The following is a 27,900-nucleotide window of genomic DNA, read 5'->3' as shown; positions in this document are numbered from 1 at the left end:
GGAGACCCCTGCACTAAATGGATTGCTCTCCTTATTTTGCTCACTTAAGAGACATAATCCTCTGCGCACAAGTGCTATCAAGTTTGCATGTGTTTTATTACATGCAAACCTTTAGTAGATCAGGCTCTCTGTCTACCATTTAGGCTATTTAGGATGGATGTGAAGTTGGGATACTATAAAAACAGTATCTGCAGTACACTTTGCAACTGTAAGTGAAAACAGAGCTTAACTGCATTGTGTGTATTCTTCACAGGCTCTCAGGTTGACGACCATATCCCCAAGAGGTCCTCTGCTAGGATCCTGGCCCCTCCCGGCGGCCGCTCTAGCGGAATCTGGTAATCTGTGGTCTGGAGAGAAATCCAAGAAACCGCCCAAGCCTCCTTGTTTTGTATATTTTTCTGAACAACCAAGAAAACTGCACTGATTTTTAAAAAACAAATGTTTAATGCTAAAAGGGAAAACAGTGATTGGCAAAGACTTCACTTGTAGGTGGAGTGACTGATGTGATCAAATAGGCATTAATGTATGAACTCAAATCCAAAATCAAGCTAATCATGAACTGACTAGTTGTTGTTAAGCTGCTAGATGAAAGAAACTAAAACTGAACACTAAAAAAAAACAGTACAGTTTTTAACGGGTTGAAGTGAAAAGATGTCGACTTAAATATCTAAAAATAGTAGAACTGCATTCTGTGAAACAGCTCCTGTCACACATCTGTAGACGCACACACACACAAAATTGTGTTTTTGTTTTCCATGGATGGATGGATCTGTGCCGTGTGGTGATGACATCCAATTGCTTATCACACCGTGTTGTCTCACACAGGATGCCGTCTATCATCAAGATAACACTCAACAGGTCGCATAGATGTGGCATTCTGCAATATTTATGTAGCTATGACATCACACAGATGTTTACATAACATGTGCATCGAAATGGACATTTGTAACCTGTCTGACTCCGCCCCCTTTGCACTGGGTCGAGGGAAATAAGCCAAAAGCTTGAGCCGTCAGCTTGTTGTCCTGGGGAAGTAAGGATTACACATGTGGTGCCGCACAGTCGCACGAGCTGGCATTAGTTACACACACATACAGTATACGTGATGTGACAAACATGATAGCTCACAGATGAAAGGTTATTACAACCTTTATCGATACACCCGTGTCAGCTTGGACTTGTTAGGCTTAAAAAAGGCATTTTGGCAAATAGCTCTATTAGAGTTACAGCCAGTCGTGAGAAATGTTGGCTCGAGGCAAACGAAGGTGGCGATCTGACAAAATCTGGTGGTTAGCATCACTAAACGAGTCTCAGCAGGGCAGAAAGATTGAGCTACACATGCGAAAACAAGCACAGATCCTCCCACCTCATTGTCATTCCTTTATTATATTTCTACATGACCACTTCCCTGTGTTTATGTACTGTGCATTTAGGATGCTTTCTTTTAGTGAAAAAGAATAAACGTGCCAATGTGAGTCACCCGTACCGCACACAAACGCCATGCACGAAGAGAACCAAGCGGGATGGATTGCCACAGGTTCACAACTGGTGCTGTTTTTTTTTTACGATGGGTGTTCATTTTGTTGTTGTTTAGAAGGCACTGTGCATTGTCAGTGACTCTGTGTTGTGAATTATTGTTTTGTGGGAAAGTGAACCCGTTGATATGTATTGTGGCTGCTTGTTTCTTATCACTAAAGTATTGGAAACAATAAATTGACAAAAACTGTACTCTCTATTGTCTTTTTTTTAAATAAATATCTATATATTTTAGTCACATTCATCATTTGATTACACTGCACTAAGATTGTTTTATTGCATGTGTAAACCATTTTGCAGCCTAGCTGCATGATGCTGGATAATCATTACCTCCCAGACTCAGACTTGTTTTCATTGAGGGCCACATCACAGTAATGGTTGCCTCCAGAGGGCCGTTTAAAAAAAAATAAAAATAAATCATGAATATGGGAAATAACCTGTGATTAATCATGATTAATCGAGTGTGATGCATCTGGTTATTTTTTTAAAGTATCATTTAACAGCACTAATATTATGTATAATCAGCTCATAATATTACACAATTAACAATGGATTTAATTATTTATTTTTTTATGGATAACTTGCTTTAAAAACATAAGTGAAGATAACAAGCAGATATTTTACTACTTATTTTAACTTTACAAAAATGTTTGTAATACAGTATATAATAATATAATATTTGGCATGATCAGAGAATATTAAAGTTGAAAAGATATGCATTTTTTTTTCTAAATTAAAAGAACAAATATATTTTGTACAAAAAAAAAATTAAGTATTTTTTTTCCAGGCTGTTGTGGGCCACATTAAATGATTGGCCCCTGGACCTTGAGTTGGCACATGAGCCCTAACATCCTAATACAGTAATCAGGTCCAGATGTTGCATATGTCAAATACATATGCTAAATCAGAGCTTGAAGGATTTGCTGCACAACATGACAGTGAAAGCTGCCAGTATCAGTTATTCAAACTGATATGTCTAAGAAGTGCCGCAGTAAAACATTCCCTCTATTGAGTCACCATGATAGATCACAACGTGGTTGTGAACGTCAACGCAAAATGCTGTGGTGTGATGGGGAATTATTTGTTGTTTTGTTTTTAAAATAACTCGTGTAGTTTCAGTTGAAGGCTGACGCGTTAAATACTTGTGACAGACGTTCACTTCGAGCGGCGAGGTTCATGTACTCACTAAATGTTCACCTGTGTCAATATAATGCCGGACCCGTCATGGCTCCGTGACATATTCCAGTTTCCTCGATTATAACGAGAAAAGAGTGCAACTGCGGGGCGCATGCGCAGTAGCAGCCAGATTAAGAGGGTAGCGGTCTCGGTGTAAAGCAACAGAAAAGCCCATCATCTCTTTCAACGGCACGGCTCGTGTGCGGAACTTTGTCGCCCTTGAGTAAGTCCTACACTCTTTTACGTGACTCAGACTGCACTTATTTCGATATTTCGTGCCTATATTGTCGTATAGACCAGCGAATTGGCGCTTCACCACCTCCACCACCATGCGCGGTAAACAGTCGGTATTTATAACGTGTGTTTTCTGTCAGGCCTCCAGAGGGGGTAACGCCAACTTCAGGGCGAACAAGTCCGACATTCTGGCTATTGTTTGCCGCGTAGTGACATTTTGAGTGGCTCGAAGGCACAACAAAAATCAAGCACAGCGACCAAAATGGCAAGTTAAATTGCCTAACCGGCGTTAGCTGAAGTTAGCAAGGTGCTAGCATGACTACGTTGTTAAGTCAGTTGTGTAAAAGAGCAGTTATGATTCTTATTATTAATTCACTAATCTATTATTTTGGCATTTATTTTTCCTTTTTACGCTTCAATAAAACACTTTAATACTAATCATTTTATTGACAAGTTAATTCAACTGTTTATTACAATTTTCTGTACACGTTATTTTAAAATATCTTCCACGTGATATAAATTGAACATACATGTATATTTTCAGCAGAATGCACAACATACATAGTAATCTTTTATGCAGTTAATTATTCAGTCTAATAAAATTGGGCTGCGTCAAAAATTAAAAAGAAAAAAAAATCCTCATACTGTCGTGTACTCAACTGCAGAGATTGCAAGGCTAATGTAATTTCCCCGATTGTAGCCTACCTGTAGATGCATGGTGCATGTGAATAGTAGCCATGTCTCTATGTCTGACTAAAAGGTAAGGTACAATTTCAAAATCTCTTAAAAATGAACAGATTTAAAAAAACAAGTAAATTATGTAGCTATAACTGGCAATTTACCACCAAGGACTGTTTTCACCGTTGGACTCTAGAAAGAGGTTCCACAGCCTCCGTAGCAGAACCTCCAGGTTCTGTAACAGCTCCTTCCCTCAGCTTTTTACGCGTTAATAAAACACTTTAATACTAATAATTGTATTGACAAGTTAATTCAACTGTTTATTACAATTTTCTGTACACGTTATTTTGAAATATCTTCCATGTGATATAAATGGAACATACATGTACATTTTCAGCAGAATGCACAACATACATAGTAATATTTTATGCAGTTAATTATTCAGTCTAATAGAATCGGGCTACGTCAAAAATTTAAAGGAAAAAATCTAATCCTCAACTGTAGTGTACTCAACTGCAGAGATTGCAAGGCTTTGATGGATTGATTGAGACTTTTATTAGTAGGTTGCACAGTGAAGTACATATTCCGTACAATTGACCACTAAATGGTAACACCCGAATAAGTTTTTCAACTTGTTTAAGTCGGGGTCCACTTAAATTGATTCATGATACAGATATATACTATCATATATACTATCATCATAAAACAGTCATCACACAAGATAATCATCAGGGTGTATACATTGAATTATTTACATTATTTACAATTCGGGGTGTGGAGGGGGCTGGGGTTAGGTTTGGTTGTTATCATCAGTCATCAACAATTGAGAACAGAGAAATGGATATTGAAACAGTGTAGGTCTGACTAGGAAGTCTAAGTCTAGTCTAGTCTAAGTCTAATTTTAAGAGAATTAAGTAGTACTGTTATTCAGAGAAACACTGTCATTGTCCAATATTTACGAATAAAAATTAACGATTAAGCAATTAGTTTAATTAGGAAAAAAAGCCTTGATTTATATTTTTTTGCTGTGATTAATTGTATAATAAATGTAACTGTTAAAATTGACAAAATCCGGACTGGCAAGGGGTACCCGCCGGGACTGCAATACAGCACACATACAGCACACATACAGCAATATTAGTCAGTATCTACATTTGTTTATTAACAATCCGGGGAGGGTGTTAGTTTAGGGTTGAAGTTGCCTGGAGGTGTACTTTTATTGCGGTTTTGAAGGAGGATAGAGATGCCCTTTCTTTTACACCTGTTGGGAGTGCATTCCACATTGATGTGGCATTGAAAGAGAATGAGTTAAGACCTTTGTTAGATCGGAATCTGGGTTTAACGTGGTTAGTTAGGGTTGAACGAGAGTTCCCGCCAGAATCTTCATGGTGCTTTTGTTGACCAGAGAGGAGATTCTATAGAGAAATCTCGTTCGTTGTTTGACCTTTTTGATTACCCGGTACCTTGGTTGCCATTTTATCACAGGAAAGATTAGCCTCTATACAGCACACATACAGCAATACAGCACACATACAGCAAGTAGTGGACACAGAGAGAGAGATCAGAAGGCATACGAAAAGTATCTACATTTGTTTATTAACAATCCGGGGAGGGTGTTAGTTTAGGGTTGAAGTTGCCTGGAGGTGTACTTTTATTGCGGTTTTGAAGGAGGATAGAGATGCCCTTTCTTTTACACCTGTTGGGAGTGCATTCCACATTGATGTGGCATTGAAAGAGAATGAGTTAAGACCTTTGTTAGATCGGAATCTGGGTTTAACGTGGTTAGTGGAGCTCCCCCCGTGTGTTGTGGTTATGGCGGTCATTTACGTTAAGGAAGTAGTTTGACATGTACTTTGGTATCAGGGAGGTGTAGCGGATTTTATAGACTAGGCTCAGTGCAAGTTGTTCTACTCTGTCCTCCACCCTGAGCCAGCCCACTTTGGAGAAGTGGGTAAGAGTGAGGTGGGATCTGGGGTGGAGGTCTAGAAGTAATCTGACTAGCTTGTTCTGGGATGTTTGGAGTTTAGATTTGAGGGTTTTGGAGGTGCTAGGGTACCAGGAGGTGCATGCGTAATCGAAAAAGGGTTGAACGAGAGTTCCCGCCAGAATCTTCATGGTGCTTTTGTTGACCAGAGAGGAGATTCTATAGAGAAATCTCGTTCGTTGTTTGACCTTTTTGATTACCCGGTACCTTGGTTGCCATTTTATCACAGGAAAGATTAGCCTCTAGAATGGAACCTAGGTAGGTGACCTCATCCTTCCTGGTGATAACAATGTCACCCACTTGTGTACGTATTCGGGTGTCACCATTTAGTGGTCAATTGTACGGAATATGTACTGTACTGTACAATCTACTAATACAAGTTTCAATCAATCAATCAAACCGAGGGCGACATACAGAGAAATGTAATGTAATTTCCCCGATTGTAGCCTACCTGTAGATGCATGGTGCATGTGAATAGTAGCCATGTCTCTATGTCTGACTAAAAGGTAAGGTACAATTTCAAAATCTCTAAAAATGAACAGATTTTAAAAAACAAGTAAATTATGCAGCCATAACTGGTAATTTACCACCAAGGACTGTTTTCACTGTTGGACTCGAGAAAGAGGTTCTGCAGCCTTCGTAGCAGAACCTCCAGGTTCTGTAACAGCTCCTTCCCTCAGCCTTTTATGCGTTGATAAAACACTTTAATACTAATAATTTTATTGACAAGTTAATTCAACTGTTTATTACAATTTTCTGTACACGTTATTTTAAAATATCTTCCACGTGATATAAATGGAACATACATGTACATTTTCAGCAGAATGCACAACATACATAGTAATATTTTATGCAGTTAATTATTCAGTCTAGTAGAATCGGGCTCCGTCAAAAATTAAAAAGAAAAAAAAATCCTCATACAAGGATTTGTATGAGTGTACTCAACTGCAGAGATTGCAAGGCTAATGTAATTTCCCCGATTGTAGCCTACCTGTAGATGCATGGTGCATGTGAATAGTAGCCATGTCTCTATGTCTGACTAAAAGGTAAGGTACAATTTCAAAATCTCTTAAAAATGAACAGATTTAAAAAAACAAGTAAATTATGTAGCCATAACTGGCAATTTACCACCAAGGACTGTTTTCACCGTTGGACTCTAGAAAGAGGTTCCGCAGCCTCCGTAGCAGAACCTCCAGGTTCTGTAACAGCTCCTTCCCTCAGCCTTTTATGCGTTGATAAAACACTTTAATACTAATCATTTTATTGACAAGTTAATTCAACTGTTTATTACAATTTTCTGTACACGTTATTTTGAAATATCTTCCATGTGATATAAATGGAACATACATGTACATTTTCAGCAGAATGCACAACATACATAGTAATATTTTACGCAGTTAATTATTCAGTCTAATAAAATTGGGCTGCGTCAAAAATTAAAAAGAAAAAAAAAATCCTCATACTGTCGTGTACTCAACTGCAGAGATTGCAAGGCTAATATAATTTCCCCCATTGTAGCCTACCTGTAGATGCATGGTGCATGTGAATAGTAGCCATGTCTCTATGTCTGACTAAAAGGTAAGGTGCAATTTCAAAATCTCTAAAAATGAACAGATTTAAAAAAACAAGTAAATTATGCAGCCATAACTGGTAATTTACCACCAAGGACTGTTTTCACCGTTGGACTCTAAAAAGAGGTTCCGCAGCCTCCGTAGCAGAACCTCCAGGTTCTGTAACAGCTCCTTCCCTCAGCTTTTTACGCGTTAATAAAACACTTTAACATTAATAATTCAACTGTTTATTACAATTTTCTGTACACGTTATTTTGAAATATCTTCCACGTGATATAAATGGAACATACATGTACATTTTCAGCAGAATGCACAACATCCATAGTAATCTTTTATGCAATTAATTATTCAGTCTAATAGAATTGGGCTGCGTCAAAAACTAAAAAGAAAAAAAAAATCCTCATACTGTCGTGTACTCAACTGCAGAGATTGCAAGGCTAATGTAATTTCTCCGATTGTAGCCTACCTGTAGATGCATGGTGCATGTGAATAGTAGCCATGTCACTATGTCTGACTAAAAGGTAAGGTACAATTTCAAAATCTCAAAAAATGTACAGATTTAAAAAAACAATTAAATTATGCAGCCATAACTGGTAATTTACCACCAAGGACTGTTTTCACCGTTGGACTCTAGAAAGAGGTTCCGCAGCCTCCGTAGCAGAACCTCCAGGTTCTGTAACAGCTCCTTCCCTCAGGCCTTAAGACTCTTGAACTCATCATAATAATCCCCTCAATTCCCCCCAAAAACGGATTAACTCGCTGGAATATAAAGACAATATAACATACATCCATAAACGTGGATGCATATGCAAAAGTGCAATATGCGTATCTGTACAGTAATCTATTTATTTATATCTACACCTTATTGCTCTTTTATCCTGCACTACAACGAGCTAATGCAACAAAATGTCGTTCTTATCTGTAAAGTTAAAATTTGACAATAAAAGGAAGTCTAAGTCTAGTCTAGTCTAAGTCTAATTTTAAGAGAATTAAGTAGTACTGTTATTCAGAGAAACACTGTCATTGTCCAATATTTACGAATAAAAATTAACGATTAAGCAATTAGTTTAATTAGGAAAAAAAGCCTTGATTTATATTTTTTTGCTGTGATTAATTGTATAATAAATGTAACTGTTAAAATTGACAAAATCCGGACTGGCAAGGGGTACCCGCCGGGACTGCAATACAGCACACATTTGTTGTTGTTTGTTATTTTTACCAATGCACGCATGTTAAAAGTGCAGTTTCAATATTGATATTGTGCAAAAAAAAAAAAAGACGGTCATGGCAAGCGGAAAAATGGTTATGGTTTGAGTTTATTTCGAACATGCATACAATCACAACATGATACATCACAATTTCCAGTTTGAAAAAAGGTTATAATTTCTAAATGTTTCCCTTAAATACACATTAAGGCTACGTGTGTTTTATCCGAATACTCGATTAATCGAACAAAATAATCGATTACTGCAGCCCTATATATCTACACATTTCAACAATGTATTTTTAATGTACAAACTTTCCTTATATGGGCAATTAAAAAAAAAAATGTTTGTTAGTTTATTGTACACTTCTATTATTTCATACATTATAAATGATTACTATTATAAATTGAATAATTCAACGGTATGAACCAACAAGTTTGGATGTGAATGAGTGAATGCAAAGCTTCTTTTGGCACATCGTCAGCTGTCCCAGCCAAATTAGCAGCATGTGCTGAGCGGACAGTTACCTCTGTGAAGCTCTGCTGTCAGGAAGTGATTGTTCAGCACAAACCATCCTGCTCTTTATGTTGCTTCACTGTTGTTATTTTCTTTTTCTTTGTGAGCTAGGTTGGACTGAATTAGTTAACCTGGGAGATGAGAAGGAACTTAACAGGGAGATTGTCTTCAACAATAGTGCAACTGATACTCCTTTTTCATGTGGCCAGGTCTTGTTCAAAGGTGGTCCAGCCCAGACTTGTTTTAAGCGGTTTACGCCAACACACACCCAGTGAGGTGAGCAATATGACTTTACCTTTTTTCTTCTTCTTTGTTTTTACCCGGGTGAAGCAAATAAAGTTGTAAAGCAGGTATGATTGTCAGGCATATTTATGAAAAAATACATATATAAGAGTAAAGTCTTCATGAATATGAGAAAAAAAGGTGTACATTTACAAGAACAGAGTGGTGCTGTTACGAGAAAATATTGTAATTTGACAAGAATAAAATCTTGCGATTATGAAAAAAAGTTGTACTATTCTGAGAAAATTGAGTAATTTTGCAATAATTAAGTCCTGGAAATTTAAGAAAAAACATCTTGCAAATTTACAAAAATAAAGTGATGTTATTATGAGAAAATAGTTAAATTTTACAAGACCAAAGTCTTGCAATTATGAAAAAAGTTGTACATTTATGAGAATAAAGTGATGCTATATGACAAAATATTGTCATTTTGAAATAATAGTCTTGTGATTATAATATTTTTCTTGTATATTTGCGCAAGAATAAAGTGGCAATTAAAATACAGAAGTTGTGGTAATATTAATATTGTAATATTGTAATTTTTTGCAATTATAAGAAAACATGTATAATAACAATAAGAAAGTGGCGCTATTCCACAAAAGATATTGTAATTTGACCTTAATAAAGTTTTGCAGTTATGAAAAGTTGTATATTTATGAGAAGAAAGTGATGTTATTGGGAGGAAAAGTTGCGATTATAAAAAAAAGTTGTGTGTATACATATATATATATATATATATAGCCTATTATTTGTGCACTATTGACTAGTGATGCAACAAAATGTTTTATCTTTTATATATATATATATATATATATATATATATATGTATATGGGTATATATATATATATATATATATATATATATATATATATATATATATATATATATATATATATATACATAGTCAATAGTGCGCAAATAATAGGCTATATATATGTATATGTATGTATATATATATGTATGTATGTATACATATACACATATACATATACATACACACACATATATATATATATACCGGTATATATATATATATTTATATATATATATATATATATTAGGGGTGTAACGGTACACAACAATTTCGGTTCGGTACGTACCTCGGTGTAGAGGTCACGGAATGGCTTTATATATATATATATATATATATATATATATATATATATATATATATACCGGTGTGTGTGTATATATATATATATATATATATATATATATATATATTAGAGATGCGCGGATAGGCAATTATTTCATCCGCAACCAATCAGAAATTCGTCAACCATCCGCCATCCACCCGATGTAACATTTGATCAGAACCGCACCCGCCCGCACCCGCCCGCACCGGCCCGTTGTTATATATCTAATATAGACGATGCAAGGCATTAGTGAGGTTATAAAGCTTTTGCCTGTTAAAGAAAGGAGACTGATCCAATGCAGCACAGACATTCGCGTGCCACGCTGTCACGACCCAGACGCACACCAGTGCGCAATCATATGGGAGCCGCGCTGAGCGCACCTCCAAGCGCGTCTCGCTGCCGGCGACGGCCGGGTATGGGCCCGACGCTCCAGCGCCATCCATTTTCAGGGCTAGTTGATTCGGCAGGTGGGTTGTTACACACTCCTTAGCGGGTTTCGACTTCTATGGCCACCGTCCTGCTGTCTATATCAACCAGGGTGAGCCCCACCCCTTTCGTGAGCGCACTGCGCGCGGAGTGACCTCTGTTACGCGCCCCCGGCAACAGGGGTGGCGGGCAGGTAAACTGCGCGGGCGGAAAGCGGAGTGACCCCTGTTACGAGTCCCCGGCCACGGGGGTGGCGGGCAGGTAAGCTGCTTACCTGCTGCGCGTGACGCCGGCCGCGGCGAAGGCGGACGAGGCGGGGTGTCGGTGCGGTGGGCGCGGTGGTGACCCTGGACGTGCGTCGGGCCCTTCTCGCGGATCGCCTCAGCTACGGCTCCCGGTGGGGCCCTCTCGGGGGAGGGGGCCTCGGTCCCGGACCCCAGCGAGGCATCCCTTCTCCGCTCCGTAAAGGTGTCCATCTCTTTTTTTTTTCTTTTTCTGTTGTGGCATATGCAGCAGGTGCCTGCTCGTTTTTCGTATGTGGGTAACAACATTTAACTATGTATATATATTTCCGAATTGGTTTAACTGCCACCCGCCTGAATCTATTTAAAATCTAATTTTTTTTTTATTTCAACCGCCCGACCCGACCCGACCCGCGGGCCGTCGGAAAAATACTCTGCTTACCGAAACCCGATGTTGTGATGACGTATCAACTTCCGCTGGCGGACTACGTCTCCCCGAGCACACAAATGACGTAGCTCGCCCAAAGAGGATTTAGGTTTAGGTTTTAGTCGCATTTAGGTTGCATTTTCGTTTAGACTAAAGTCACATTTGAAAAGATGAGATTCGGATTCAGACTACCTCCTGATGTGGCCTGAATCTGATGTGGAAAGATCAGATTTGAAGCATTTTGGAGTGTTTAGACTGCCATAAATTACTCAGTTAGTGTCACTTGAGAGCAAAAAAAAATCAGATTTGGTGTGCAGTGTAAACGGGGCTATAGATTAATGGCTTCTTGAAGAAATTCTGGCAAATTGGAGTGTATTACCTGGCCGCAACCTGCAGGGGTGCTGTTGAGTTTTTTTTAACGACCATTCTCTTAAAACATTAAGAATTTTCATATCATTATTTAAACTTGAGTCTATTACTACTATATATTCTTATTTTCTGTCTAACCTTAGTACTCTATTGTACATATTAAATGCATCCCAGTTGTATGTAGTCTATTGTACTTATTCAATTCATCATGCTCTTTATTATCTACAATAGAGTACTGATACTGATATTGATCGAGAGCCACACATTTAAGTGGTCAGTTACCAGGCTGTCCATCAATATTATTAATGAGTAAAATCAGGCAGTAAATAGTACAATATGTACATTTACAGTATAATTCTATCAGCTTTATTAATTTCACATGTGAGTCATCTGCACTGTTTTTGTGTGCTTTCTTGGCTCTGTGTGAAGCTGGAGGATGGCGGTGAATGTCTATTCCACCTCTATGACTATAGAGAATCTGAGTCGCCATGACATGTTGGCATGGGTCAACGACTCCTTACAGCTATCCTACACCAAGATTGAGCAACTTTGTTCAGGTAAACAACACACACGGACACACGCACACATATATATATTTGACATAATGCACACCAAGTATATTCTGCTTACAGGTGCTGCTTACTGCCAGTTCATGGACATGCTGTTTCCAGGGTGCATTTTGTTGAAGAAAGTCAAATTTAATGCCAAACTGGAGCACGAGTACATCCGCAACTTCAAAGTCTTACAGGCTTCATTTAAGACAAAGTCTGTGGACAAGGTAAGCACAGACATTTTCACCTGTTATTTCAATCTGGGTGTTTCTGTACATTATTATGTGGAACCTATTTAGATGTTTGATTATTAACAGTTTTCTTCCATTTTTTCACATTTTAATTTAGATTCTTCTGTTTTCATAGGATATTATATATTCTCATTCAATTCAACAAATGGCTGCTGTGATGACAATACAGCTTTTGTACTTGCGCAACTCTTTCTCCAGTGGTTGACATTAATTTTAAATTTTTTGAAACATGTTATATTTTATTTTATTGTTTTTATATTTTTAAATATATTAAAATATATATTTAAAAAATTAAAAATATATCAATATGTAATACATATACCGGTATAGTAAATATATCTGTGGCTGACATTGTAAAAACTATAAAAAAGCTGTTTTTTGTTAGTTGGTGTGATAAAATCCAGATTATTTCTGCCATGCTTCTATTTTAAGCTTATTTTGCACTGAACAGGAAGTCACTGTGCACATTTTCATGCTGCATAACTTAGTAGTTTTGTTGTCGTTTCACGCTTTAGTGATAATGAGAAAGTTAATAATACTACAGCACTTCGACATAAACAGACTACATTTTCATAGAAATGACTCATTTGACTCTCATATGTTATGTCGACAAAATTGTCGAACTTGTATGTGGACATTGACTTAAGCATGTTTTCTTTAGTAATAATTAAAACAGGATGAAAAGGGACTTGATGAGTTGGGCTACATCATGGTGTTTAGCTATAATCAGACTGATTTTTTTCTGAGAAGGGATCCCTTTCGGTCTCTAAATGTAAAGCCATCGAACATGTATGTGGACATCGACTCAAGTGGGTACTTTTTAGTTATAATAAAAACAGGGTTGCATGGGACTTGATGAGTCGGGCGGCATCACGGTCTTGCCGACATAAATGGACTGATTTTTTTCTGAGAAGGGATCCCTTTAGGTCTCTAAATGTAAAGCCATCAAACATGTATGTGGACATCAACTCAAGTGGATACTTTTTAGTTATAATAAGAACAGGGTTGCATGGGACTTGATGAGTTTGGCGGCATCACAGTCTTGCAGACATAAATGGACTGATTTTTTTTCTTAGACAGGATCCCTTTGGGTCTTAAATTGTATGTCAACAGTAGTGGTTTACCATGTACTGTATGTCGATGTCGACTTAAACATGGACATTTTCTTATCAGGTGAACATGGTGGACCATGACTTGATTAGTTGGGCAACATCTGGATTTGTCGACATATATGAACCTATTTCTCATAGATATTACCCATTTACCTCCAATATTTTATGTCGACTAAAGCCATTGACTGTATATGTGGACATTGATTAAAGCAAGAACATTTTAGGAATAAGAAGAACACAGTGGACAGGGACTTGATCAGTTGGGCAACATCGCGGTTTGTCATAAACTAACTGATTTGTCATAGAATAAATCCCTTTGGGTCTCAAATTTTATGTTGACATTGAATTAACCGTTTGAGTAATGCAACACCCATGGTGGAGCAATACTTGATGAGTTGGGCGACATTGACGGTTGTCAATATAAATTTACAGTAAGCGGGTTCCACTGTAATCCCACTAGTAGTAAAAATGGAACAAATGGTGATGCAATGATCTTCGAATTTTCTAAAAATTAGGCCAAGAGTCTGAAGATAGAAGATATTGTGTGTTGAAAAAATGTGGTATTATGTCTTTGTTCCAGATCATTGCCGTGGAGAGGTTGGTCAAAGGCAAGTTCCAGGACAACTTTGAGTTCCTCCAGTGGTTTAAAAAGTTCTTTGATGCCAACTACGACGGCAAAGAATACGACCCTCTACTTTTACGTCAGAGCCTGGATGGAACGCCAACGCCACCGCCCAATTCTGGTACACTCTATTACATACATGTGTGTGTTTGTATGTGTGTGTGTATATGTGTGTGTAAATAGGCGTCATTTCATTCTTTTTTGCCTGCTCTTGATGCAACCACATCCCCCACATCTAACACAGGTGATCCCTTTGTCCTCAAAACTAAAAGACCTGCTCGCTCAGGTAACACCCACTCCATTCGGGCATGTGTGTGTGTGTGTATGTTGTGTGTGTATGTGTTCATGCTGACCTCATATATTTACTCTTAATACTGTATGGTTTGTGATCATGAAGATGATGAAGATGTGTGTAAAATACTATCTAAGCGAGTCATTTTATTTAGAGTTTATTCCATGTAAGGTGTGTTTTAAGCACTGTTTTAACACTAGTTTGTACGTTAAAAACATTTAATTTATCATTTATGTAATTTTCTTGTCCATGTACCATATTTTCCAGAGTATAAACCGCTACTTTTTATCCAAGCTTTGAACTCTGCGGCTTATACGAAGGTGTGTCTAATTTATCGATTTTTCTTTGCTTACGGCCATAATGTATTGTATACAACAAACTTAAATAGTAGTAGCACCTGCAGCTGCTGTGGGTTGAAAGTAGAGTATTTCCTTCTGTTTTGTGCCGTGAATGGGAAGTATACGTTAATTCCGTTTACTAGTCATCCATAGCTCGTATGGTTTCTTCATTCATCAATCCAAGCAACGTTTGTAAATTTTACAATATAGTTAAAACAATTCATACTTACTAAACTTTCACATATTTGATAATAGTGTTTTCATGCTTATTTGTACATGCTATGTAACCAAGCTAGTGCCGTTAACATTAGCTAATATGCTAACACGTTTCCAAGTGTCTGTCTTTCTGTTATTAACTTACAACGACATTATTTTTGTATGGTTTCAGTTTAACAAATTCCTAAGTAAATTCACCAAATTGTTACCGTGGAGTTATTAAGTCTGTTTAGCTGTTTGGAGAGCTAGCTTCTGCAGCTAGTGGGTCCAACACAATAACTTTTCTGTTTTCTTTGATCAGCCGTTTTTCTGCCGTGTTACAGGCACCATTTGGAAACAATTAAGGCATGCAAATAAACATTAACATTGTCTTTCTGTGTAGATATCTAATTTCATCATGTATATATCTGCGGCTTAATATTTGGAAAATGTTTTTTGTCTTCTAAAATTTAGTAGGTGCGGCTTATATACTGGCGCGCTCTATAGTCCGAAAAATACGGTATGTATTTTGGGGGAATTTTAAAGGGTAGATCTCAATTTTTTATCCTTGGTAGTGTCATGCTTGCTTCCTGACAGTGTTGATATTTTTGTGTGTGTTTGTGTCTGCCAGGTCCCATCAGGACATCTCCTACAAGGCCTAAGAGTGCCCCCCCTCCTCAAAGGCAGATCAATGCACCAGCGACCCGTAAGAACCCTGGCATGACTCGCAATGGAGGAGACTCGGAGCTCTTGGAGCTGAACCAGCAGGTAACAACAATAACAATTCAGTTTGACCTGTACTTGTTTTTATATTTATATTGTTTTATTTGAATACACAAAGAACAACACCAATATACAATGTAAAGCAAACAAATGTGCGAAAACATCATATGCCGATCGGCCCTCCAACATGGAAAAAGGTGGAAAACACTGTGCGTCGAGCAAGATCTGCATCAGCCGGGTCCAAATGGAGTCCCATACAAGGTGTACAAGAATGCACCGGACATCCTAAGGTTTCTCTTGAGGCTCATGAGAACAGCATGGCAAAAGAAGATGATACCCAAAATGTGGCGTAGGAAAGGAGAAGGATGCAGAGAACATCAGCTAATTCCGTCCAATCTCCCTGCTAAACGTCGAGGGCAAAATCTTCTTCAGTGTCATTGCACAGAGGATGGGCGAGTATCTGCGAAGAAATGAGTACATCAATACATCTGTACAAAAGGCAGGAATATCAGGATTCTCCGGGTGCTCAGAACATTTCATCATGATCTGGCACCAGATCCAAGTGGCAAAGGCGAACAGAAAGGATCTCCACGTAGTCTTCCTGGACCTCGCCAATGCCTTTGGTTCGGTTCCCCATGAACTCCTGTGGTCTGCCTTCAACTTCTTCCACATACCGGACACCATCACAGCCCTGGTTAAATCCTACTTCCAGGACGTGCAGTTCTGCTTCACCACCTCTGACTTTATCACCTCTTGTCAGCGCTTGGAAGTAGGCATCATGGCGGGATGCATTATTTCACCCCTGGCATTCAGGATGGCGATGGAGGTCATCATCCGCGCCTCAAGGTGGGTGGTAGGCGGTCAGCGGGTTGACTCTGGCCAGCGGTCAACCCGCTGGCCAGAGCTGCATCGGAGGCAGCCGAAAGAGGCAGCCAGTGGCTGTTCATGAGGAGGAAAGACCCCTGCTGGGCCCCCAAGTAGCAAGCCAGGAGGTATGCGGTTAGCTTAGGCTTGACTCAGGGAAAAGGACGCCCCTGCCATGCATAGTCCCATGAGAAGTCTGCTGCTCAACACCAAGCGACTCATAATTAATTGGGATCGACGCAAGCCCTGGGCCGATCACCCTGTGGCTGGCCACCCCTGGAGAGGGCGTCTAGTGATAAGGCCGAAACGCCCAGTGACCCAGGGGCACACTACTGATGATGCGTCCAAATTGTAAAACACCCATCCACCATTCCACCAGTCATCACCAAACACTCTCAAGTATGTGCCAGCACAAAGGAATTTACAACTTATCCTGTGTTTTGTAAACTAGATGACTTGTCTTCTAAAGCCACTTCTTCCAAGACATCACAATTATCACGGAAGCAAGAATATATTGCAATACCTATCATATTCAACACACATCCTTAGCATAGTTCACTCAAGACCAACTATAACAATGGGACCCATCACCTCCCTGCTTGGCACTCAGCATCAATGGTTGGAATTGGGGGTTAAATTACCAAAAATTATTCCCGGGCGTGGCCACCGCTGCTGCTCACTGCTCCCCTCACCTCCCAGGCGGTGATCAAGGGTGATGGGTCAAATGCAGAGAATAATTTTGCCACACTTAGTGTGTGTGTGTGACAATCATTGGTACTTTAGCTTACCTTTAACATAGCCTTCAGTTGTTTCTGAAAGAATAAAATGCAGTTGAGGATTTAGGAGCTGGTGATATTATTCTGAATTACCGGTAATAAGATTTTGTAAAGGTATGATTGACAAGTTGCACCTCAAATAATATTGCAATATATTATGTATAATGTAATGTTTACGTACAAAAATGTTACTAAAAATACTTATTGATTTCATCATCATGTTACAGACAAGTTCAGTATGTTGTTTCCAAGTTCATTTTTCTTCAACAATAACTCCTATAACATTGGTTTGAGGCACCAGGCTAATTTTGATGACATCAACAATGTCAATGTCTTATTTACTATAACTTTTCTTTTTGTAGTAAAAATCAATAGGTTTTTTTTTTTTTTTTTACATTAACTGAGAATTTATTAACCATTCAGAAATATTAAACTGTTCTTGGCTTCTCTTGTGCCAAGCAATCAAGATTAGAATGCAATATTAAAATACAGGTATCATCTGCATACATAGGAGGCAGTACATCCCTAAAGACATTTTTCAAATCATTGATATAGATTAGAAGAAAAAAAAAAGTCCCAATATGGAACCGTCGGTGTTCTCTTTCATAAAGATACCTGTGAAGCCAATTTAAAAAAGACCTATTCTTCTGTTTTATGGTTTACATCTCCTTCCTGCACACAGATGGTGGACATGAAGCTAACCTTGGAGGGACTTGAAAAGGAGAGGGAATTCTACTTTGGAAAGCTGAGAGACATTGAGCTCATCTGCCAGGAAGGAGAAAGTGAAAACAACCCAGTCTTCAACAAGATCCTGGACATACTCTACGCTACTGAGGTAACTCACTGACATTTTACGGCGTGAAGCAACCCTTCCACATCGACGTCACTGATCAAAGTTGAACTTGTTATTACTGTACGCAACAGCTCATAAACTAACGATGGCCGGAGTTAGCTGGCTGGAAGATGAGATTAGACGATAATGGCTGGAAAATAAGATTAGACGATACATGAGATATTATATTGTAGTTGGCTAATATTTGCATCTCAAAGTTCAGGAAGTCAATGCACCTCTACCCTCTTTTCTCAGCATACAATACATTGCTCATAATACAATGCATTTTTTCCTGTGTAATATTTTTCCTGAGTCAAAAGCTGTTATATATAAACTGTTATATACCAAAAAAGAAGTTAATCACTAAGAATAAAAAGTACATGTAAAAACAGAAACTTTTACCTTACAAAAGCTTACAAAAGTGTGTCGAGATAAATCACCATATGCTCATGTCACCACTTATATTTTGGTTTTCTTTATATGGCTTCAAAATGGCCAAAATCCTTGTGCGTGAAAACCACACTCTGCATGGCATCTCTGCGTGTGCGTCATGTCTGCGTGCTCATTGCCTCATTTTGCGCACACCTTGTGTGTCTGTACTGAAGAAGATTTTGTCTTTGGACAAAATATACCCCTATTAGTGTATTTTGTCATTTATCATATATGTTTTACACTACAACCTATTAGGGATGTAACAATTAACTGTTATATTCATAACCTCTGTGAAATTCATGATGGTTAGTATTACCATATTAAATTAAAATTATTGAAAAACCGAGATTGATAACCACACCTTGATAAACATTTGGACCGACTAGCGTTAACTTGCTAGCTACTTTAAATGCTAACATGAACACAAGAGACATTAACGTCTTCCCCTATTAAGAAATAACACATCTACTTTCACAAATCAAGCAGATAAAATGCATCAAACATGTCGATGTGTGGAAAGAGTGTTTTGCCATAATGCTTGTTAATGGATTTAAATGGGTGTAATTTTGAATTGTATGTGGTATTTGTTTTTAATGTCCACATAGTTCAGTGGGCAAGTTGTGTGTTTTGTATCACATGTATTAACTTTCTATTTTGGGTTATGATTAATCAGATCATGAGTTGAAAAGTTTGTCTGAATGGTGCCTATATATTGCTTCTTTCTATGCACAGTAATATTGGATGTTACTGACGTCACGTCCGGCTCACTTCCTACCCAATGAATACGTGTGGTGGTCAAACTTGCGCTGTTCTCAATAGATGCTAGGTGCCATTTAGCCGTTTTCGAAGAAAAAAATGCCCTATGCTTGTGTTGTTTTCGGCTGTATGAATCGGAGGACAAACGTTCCTCGAGAGGTAATTAAAAAGGGAGGAAGCGTTTATTATTTCCCATTTAAGTATTATATTGATATTATTTGTATCTCAATACCCTGCAAGTCTAAATAAAAGAAAGCAAATGTTAAAAAAAACTAAAATAATTAAGTTTTTACCAAAGGCAGCAATTATAAATGAAGCTTTCAGCACAAACACAATGTTGACATATACCTTTTGATAAAGGAAAACACGCTACTCGTTAACGGTGCATGCAACCACAACAAACATCAGTAAACGTGAAGTTAAATCATGAAATACAACCCGATCCGAGCAAAAACAGTGTATATTTATCCGGGAGAGTTTTGATACTAACTTCTTTGACTCAGCCACGCACAAAAAAGTTGTAGACCTCAATGCTTTTCCAAGTTTGCATCTGTTTTGTCATGTAGAATGATGTCTGGAGCACTATAGTTCGATATGTCTGAGAACGCGACCGACATATAATCCCATATCACTCGATACATTTTTGTTGTGATAAAGTATAGGGACCTATTCCATTGCATAGTTTGATTTTTTTGCTCGTATCTGTTTTTTGCAGGAAGATTTAAGCCTCTTTTGTACTCAGATAGTTTGCGTGCTGCTTGCTGTACAACAGCCATCATAGCTTGGTTGACCGTTTTTTCACTTCCAGGAAGAAGTCACGTGTCGGAATACAAACAATTGTGACACTTATGGTCAATAACAAACAATATTGTTAGGCTCCAGCAGATGGCAGCACATCGACAGTTAAACTCAATTTGGGGACCTAATCCGGCCCGCGGGCCGTAGTTTGGGGACCTCTGCTCTAAAGACTACACTTCTTCATAAGGGACACACAGTTCTCATGGATTTGCTCAAACCAGGAGACAGTAGGCATTTAAAAATACCCAAGTTTCTTGACCAATTATTCAATGCCTGCCCCTACTTGCTAAAAAGGTGCGATGTAGCGCATGTTGAGAGAGAAAGACACATTGCGAGCGCAGAGTTCACGAGCAAGCAAAAAGACAAAAAAAAGCAAAAATTGTTGCGCTTAAAAACCATATACCATGGCCTCTCTGCTGACATTCTAGCTTGCGCGTTTACTCTCTCAGTGCGTGCGAGCAAAATAAGTCCAGTTTTCCGAATTTTGGCACTGTTTTTACCCCATACCTTCATTATGATCATTCACTTAGCTATATTGTACTGAGCAGCCAGGAAAGCTTTCCTATGTGGCAATACATTATATGGTCATCATCACACTTTTCTGTTTACCATCACTACTGTAGTACCCTTCTGTGGTGGCATCATCAAAAACACCCTTTTTGGGGGGTTAGACCAGTAGATTTTTACAGAGTTGAAGTCTCAAGTATTCAGAAGTCAAATTTATACAACTTCTGGGGCGTTAAACTTCAGAGGTTCCACTCTCCCAGTTTAGTGAAGCCTACTCATTTATTAGTATGTTTAAGGCACCAATAGAGAAGGCGCAACAGCTTGATAAAAATCAAGCAAAACAATTTTCCAACCTGCACTGATTTTTGGGGTTTAGGGAGCGGAAACAATGTGAGAAACTGAAGGCTTTATCTTGTTTCACAGGAGGGATTTGAACCACCAGAGGACGAGGAGGTTGATGACGGAGCACAGGGAGATCAGGACGAGTTCTGAGCTGCCCCAACCCCAACTAATTTAACCATCATCACAACCATGCAACGTGTGTATCTTGCACGTGTCCTTTTTACATCCATTTTTATACGAGTTCCCTCTCAATTGCTCCCCGCCATTTTGATTGCGTCTCTTTCATGATAGCTTCACGTTTGAAGCCTAGCGTGCAAAAGCCGCAAACAAGCCCGTTTGTACTAAGTTTGCCTGCTATACCGGCATACGTTTGAAGGGCATTGAGATTACAGCACTGACAGCCTGGAGCCAACAGTGCACTGTCTGAAGCTGCAGGTGGCATTCTTTTCACCATGCACTTTAATTGGCGTCATTACTGCAGAGCCTACTTTTTATGGACAGGCACACGTTTTCTACATACAAGTTGCTGAGCTGGTCGTTTCACAGGGTGAGATTGCACTGTAAGTGAAGCTAATGCATATATTTTTGCATAGTGATTTGTAGCCTGCAGACATATCAGAGACTTGCTCACTCATACATCAAAATATCCAGTCAAAACATTTCCACAGCTTGTTTATGAGACATGTATTTATGACCTTATTTATTTTTCTTTCTTAATCAGCCTCATCACATTCAGGTGGGATGAAGGGGATGTGGTTTTGGATTGAAAGTCTTGCACTAAATGTAGCTGAAGAAACCCTGTCATGTGATACTTAATGCCAACCAGCAGTGATTGGCTGTGCAGCCAGAAACATACTGACAAATTTTATATATTTGTAGCTTTTTTGTTTCTTTTCTATTCTGCATTGAATAGATTGTAAAAGGCCAAGTCACAATTGTCAATGTGAATTAATTTTAATGGACAAATGGTTTGGTTGTATATTCTTATTGAAGACAAAATGTAAAACAAGTGACTGAGAGACACCAAATTACTAATGTTTTACTGTAGTGATTCTAGCTGTTATTGTTTTGTTATTTAATTTGAGTTTTCTTGTACTGCTTAGCACAAAAATGCCACATTGTGGTATGTTGACGGTGGTATCAGCCTGGCTGATTAGTCGGATCTTCTCTGTGCTAACTATATAGTAACCAGCCCTCTTGCTTAGTTTGTCGCCATGTGATGAACTTGCATTCATTGGACTTACTGTTGCAATAAAATAAATCTGAGGCTCAAGAAAATCAATTTTTTCATTTGTTGATATCACATTTATCACTCTATTAGATAATAATATATTTAAAATAAAATAAAAACAACAATTTATATAAGTAACAAATCAATCTATTACAATAATATATATTTAATTGTTTACTATATATTAGTAGTATAAATATTCAACAACATTATAATGACTGCTGAATATATATACATTTTTAATTGTAACACAATTATTTGAAAATGATTATAAAATATACATATAAATAATTAAACAAATACTATAAAGCGAGCTGACTAGCCCAACTTGTAGCAGCCCGAAGCGGCCTACACGCCACAGTGAGATGTATAATAGATTTAGCCCTTTAGCTCGTCCTACACCCTAGTCTACCGGACACCACACCTTAGTCATAGGGGACTCCATCACCCGGAACATACAGCTTTGTAAACCAGCCATAATTAAGTGTATTCCCGAGGCCAGAGCACCTGACATTGAAGGTAGTCTTAGGGAGCTGACTCGCAACAGGCCTAGTAAACCCGTATGACAGGCTAATCGCACCACTAGCTATGCAAACATAGTTGTACACGTCGGCTTCAATGACACTAGGATGAGACAGTCAGAGGAACATAGCTTGGACTTGTAATCTCGCTTCAAAGATGTCTTCAACATCGAGTACTTGTCTCTGGCCCCCTGCCTGGGAGAGGCAATGATGAGAGGTATAGCAGATTAGTCGCGCCTAATACGTGGTTTGCTAGTTTTTGTAGAGAACAGGGACTAACGTTTATCGATAATTAGCCCTCATTCTGGGGAAAACCGGGCTTGCTAAGGAGGGACGGCCTTCACCCTAACCGAGAAGGCGCCATCACTCTTTTCAGAAATATAGACTACTTTTTGAGTCAAGCTTGACTAACTACACTAGAGCAAGCTCGGACACAGGCAGTTACAGTGTGTATTAGTCCGGTTGAGGAGTCAGTTAAACTAGAACTAACCAGCGCCAGGCTGGAAAATTCCTGCACACATAGCATTTCTTGTAGAATAATACATAACTCACATTATGTTTTTCTGTAGTGACTGTGCCAGAGGTGAACATGCATTCTACTGAGGTGGCAAAATATGACGCGTTAAATCTATTGCAACACCAAGCAAATCATCTCAAGAGCCACATCATATAAATTCCTCGATGTGATCAAAATTATTTAAGGCGCACTACACAAAATAAACGTAACCTTATTAATAGTACGATGGATACCATTAACAACAATTCCTCAAAACAGCCCACTACCTATATTATGGGCTTTTTAAACATCAGATCATTGTCTCCCTAAATGTTATTAGTTAATGAGGTCATGATAGACAACAATCTTAACGTCATTGGTCTCAGCGAAACTTGGCTAAGACCACATACATTTTCCCGCTTAACGAGGCATCTCCTCCAAACTATACGTGTGCCCGTCCCCTAAAAACGGGTGGAGGGGTCACACTATTATCCAATGAAAACCTTAACCCTAACCTAAGTAATACATATAAATAATTTGAGGTACTTACTATGAGGTATGTCACACCGCTACCTCTCTATCTGGCTATTATCTATCGACCCCCAGCGCCCTATTCGGACTTTATCAGTGAATTTTCAGAGTTTGTCTCTGATCTAGTGATGCATGCAGACAATATAATTATAATGACGAATTTTAACATCCATATGAATACCCCGTCAGACTCCATGCGTGGCACTCCAGACTAATTGATAGTCGTGGTCTTAAACAAATAGTAAATGAACCCATGCATCGCAACAGTAATACAATAGGCCGAGTCCTTGTCCGGGATGAACTAAAGTACCGTATTTTTCGGAGTATAAGTCGCACCTGCCGAAAATGCATAATAAAGAAGGAAAAAAACATTTATAAGTCGCACTGGGGCCCGACCAAACTATGAAAAAAACTGCGACTTATTGTCCGAAAAATACGGTAATGTCCGATCATTACCTTATAAAATTTGAAGTTCTGACTCATTGTTAACAAGCTACTAATGACCAATGCTTTAGCAACCGCAACATTAACACTATCACAACTACGACTCTTGCTGGCCTACTGCCTTTGGTTATGGCACCATTCCCAAATTATGTGGGCTCTATCGATAACCTCACTAACAACTTTAATAAATGATAAATGGGTTGTACTTGTATAGCGCTTTTCTACCTTCAAGGTACTCAAAGCGCTTTGACTCTACTTCCACATTTACCCATTCACACACACATTCACACACACTGATGGAGGGAGCTGCCGTGCAAGGCGCTAACCAGCACCCATCAGGAGCAAGGGTGAAGTGTCTTGCTCAGGACACAACGGACATGACGAGGTTGGTACTAGGTGGGGATTGAACCAGGGACCCTCGGGTTGCGCACGGCCACTCTTCCACTGCGCCTGTAATGATTCCCTGCGCAACGCCATTGATAGTATAGCACCGCCAAAGCTAAAAAAAGACTCCTAAAAGGCATACCCTCTGGTTTACAGTAGAAACCAGAGCTCTTAAACGATCGTGTAAAAAGTCGGACCGCAACTAGTGTGCGACAAAACTTCAGGTTTTCCATCAAGCATGGAGTGATAGTTAAATAACTTATAAACACGCGCTTACCTTAGCTAAAACTAATTACTACTACAATCTCATCCGCCTTTGAGATTGAGACTTTTATTAGTAGGATGCACAGTGAAGTACATATTCCGTACAATTGACCACTAAATGGTAACACCCGAATACATTTTTCAACTTGTTTAAGTCGGGGTCCACTTAAATTGATTCATGATACAGATATATACTATCATCATAATACAGTCATCACACAAGATAATCATCAGGGTGTATACATTGAATTATTTACATTATTTACAATTCGGGGTGTGGAGGGGGGTGGGGGGGTTAGGTTTGGTTGTTATCATCAGTCATCAACAATTGAGAACAGAGAAATGGATATTGAAACAGTGTAGGTCTGACTTGGTAGGATATGTAGAGAGAGAGAGAGAGATCAGAAGGCATAAGAAAAGTATCTACATTTGATTGTTTACATTTGATTATTAACAAGCCTCAATAAAAACGATCCTAAATATTTGTTCAGTACAGTAGCATCGCTAACCTAACAAGGGAAAAATTGATGCACAGCAGCTTAATGAACTTCATTCCAAATTCAGTCCGCTTTCCGGGCAAATCACTCTTACGGAGACAGCCCTCTCAAAAATGATTACCGGGTAATGATTTAACTATGGATGCTGATGCGTCATCCATGTTGCTGCAACTGGATCTTAGCGCTGCTTTCGATACCGTCGATCATATCATTCTCTTAGAACGTATCAAAAACACATATTGGTATGTCAGACTTAGTCTTTTCTTGGTTTAACTTCTATCTTACTCACAGGATACAGTGAGTCTCCGTTAACAATGTATGTTAAGGTAGCGAAGTTCCACAGGGTTCGGTTCTTAGCCCTGCACGCAAATACGGTGTTAGCTTTCACTATTATGCTGATGACACCCATGGCCCTAAAGCTGACCAACACGCCAGCTTGTAGTCACCTGGAGGCGTGTGTAAATGAAATTAAACAATGGATGTCCAGCAACTTTTTGCATTTTAACGCTAAGAAAACGGTCATGCTAGATACAGGCACCTGGTTAATAATACCACCTTAACATTTGACAAGAAAACAATTACACAAAGCGACTCGGTAAAGAATCTTGGTATTATCTTCGACCCAACTCTCTCTAACATTAAAAGTGTTACTTAAACAACCTTCTTTCATCTCTGTGATATCGCTAAAATGTGTCCCATTTTGTCCACCACCAACGCTGAGATCATTATTCATGCCTTCGTTACGTCCCGTTTCGATTACTGTAACATATTATTTTCAGGTCTCCCTACGTCTAGCGTTAGAATATTACAGTTGGTACAAAATGCGTCTGCTAGACTTTTGACAAGAACAAGAAAGTTTGATCATATTACGCCTATACTGGCTCACCTGCACTGGCTTCCTGTGCACTTAAGATGAGACTTCAAGGTTTTACTACTTGCGTATAAAATACTGAACGGTCTAGCTATATCATATTTTGCTGATTGTATTGTACCATATGTCCCGTCCAGAAATCTGCGTTCAAAGAACTCCGGCTTATTAGTGATTCTCAGAGCCCAAAAAAAGTCTGCGGGCTTTAGAGCGCTTTCTATTCAGGTTCCAGTAATCTGCCCTACTGGTAACAGTAAGAGATGCTACCTCAGTAGAAGCATTTAAGTTCCATCTTAAAACTCATGTGTATACTCTAGCCTTTAAATAGACCGCTTTTTAGACCAGTTGATCTGCTGTCTCTATTTTGTGCTCCTCCCCCCTCACCTGCATGGAGACTTTGTCAGGTGTTCAAAGTCGGGACCCAGGATGGACCACTCCTCTTTGCACCAGTCTCTGCACTGCTGACTTGTCTCCATTCAAGATGATCCCCTGCTGGCCTCCCAATGGACTGGACTTTCACCTGAAGACGGGACCTGGGGTGGACCACTCTTTATGTATCAGTCGGTGACATCTCTGCGCCCCGACATGTCTACATGCAAGAGGATCCCCTCCTGGCCCCGCTATGGACTGGACTCTCACATTATTAACCGTATCCACTTGGCATCCATTGCACCGGTCACCCAGGGGGATCCCCGCATCTGCGGTCCCTTCCAAGGTTTCTCGTTGAGTTTTTTCTTGCCCTGATGTGGTATCTGAGCTGAAGATGTCGTTGTGGCTTGTGCAGCCCTTTGAGACATCCGTGATTAAGGGCTATATAAGTAAACTTTGATTGATTGATTGATTGATAAAAAATACAACACACAATCTAGAATGAAAATGTAAAAGTAATGTAAAAAATACAAAAATCCCAAACATTTGAATATGACATTTTGTTATTGCAAAGTTTAGTTTTTTTAATTTAACTATAAATATACAGTGTAACAATATTTGTGTGACTATAAATGTATGTTGTATATAATCTAGATTGACAATATAGAAATAATGAAACATGATATAACAGACAACAAAATCTTGAATTAATTTATTCTAGTAATGAAAATAATTATACAAAAATAGAAATATGCCAAAAGTTGGAATATGCCATTTTTTTTATTAGATTTTTAATCAAACAATATACATACAGTGTAAACATTATTTGTATGAATATTAGAGATGTCCGATAATATCGGCCTGCCAATATTATCGGCCGATAAATGCTTTAAAATGTAATATCAGAAAATATCGGTATCGTTTTTTTTTGTTTTTTTTTTAATTAAATCAACATAAAAAACACAAGATACACTTACAATTAGTACACCAACCCAACCCCCCCCCCCCCCCCCCCCATTTACACTCATTCACACAAAAGGGTTGTTTCTTTCTGTTATTAATATTTTGGTCCCTACATTATATATCAATATATATCAATACAGTCCGTAAGCACAGTTTTTATG

The 27,900-nt window shown here is 38.6% G+C and overlaps 2 protein-coding genes across 3 annotated transcripts in view; both read left to right on the top strand.

Moving 5' to 3' along the window:
• The window catches only part of LOC133623808 (dihydropyrimidinase-related protein 5-like), a 41,509-nt gene extending 39,784 nt beyond the window's left edge, over positions 1–1,725 (top strand). Inside the window, exon 14 of the mRNA XM_061987214.2 lies at positions 254–1,725. Within this exon, the coding sequence (XP_061843198.1) occupies positions 254–339 (86 nt within the window). The 3' untranslated portion in view covers positions 340–1,725. The remainder of the gene's footprint in view (positions 1–253) is intronic.
• Positions 1,726–2,678: 953 nt separating this feature from the next.
• Positions 2,679–22,449, top strand: LOC133623809 (microtubule-associated protein RP/EB family member 3-like). Of its 2 annotated transcripts, XM_072916268.1 has the most exons (9): positions 2,679–2,932; positions 9,107–9,173; positions 12,210–12,337; positions 12,413–12,558; positions 14,275–14,437; positions 14,561–14,602; positions 15,773–15,909; positions 18,187–18,339; positions 21,253–22,449. In XM_072916268.1, exons 3-9 carry the CDS (start codon positions 12,217–12,219, stop codon positions 21,319–21,321), a joined length of 831 nt encoding a protein of 276 aa, XP_072772369.1. In that variant the 5' UTR covers positions 2,679–2,932; positions 9,107–9,173; positions 12,210–12,216; the 3' UTR covers positions 21,322–22,449. The 2 variants fall into 2 exon arrangements, with proteins under 2 accessions (XP_072772369.1, XP_072772370.1); XM_072916269.1 differs by lacking the exon at positions 14,561–14,602 and having other exon boundaries at positions 2,689–2,932.
• Positions 22,450–27,900: the final 5,451 nt, after the last annotated feature.

Source organism: Nerophis lumbriciformis, linkage group LG26 (genome assembly GCF_033978685.3).
Source record: "Nerophis lumbriciformis linkage group LG26, RoL_Nlum_v2.1, whole genome shotgun sequence".
NCBI lineage: Eukaryota > Metazoa > Chordata > Actinopteri > Syngnathiformes > Syngnathidae > Nerophis > Nerophis lumbriciformis.
This window is presented reverse-complemented; position numbering and strand designations above follow the sequence as displayed.

What these genes read in the sequence shown, in the direction of transcription:
- LOC133623809 (XM_072916268.1), top strand. Translation starts at nt 12,217, where the DNA reads ATGGCGGTGAATGTCTATTCCACCTCTATGACTATAGAGAATCTGAGT. An exon ending in TAAAAGACCTGCTCGCTCAG is followed by an intron (nt 14,603 to 15,772) that starts GTAACACCCACT and finishes TGTGTCTGCCAG; the next exon opens with GTCCCATCAGGACATCTCCT. An exon ending in ACATACTCTACGCTACTGAG is followed by an intron (nt 18,340 to 21,252) that starts GTAACTCACTGA and finishes CTTGTTTCACAG; the next exon opens with GAGGGATTTGAACCACCAGA.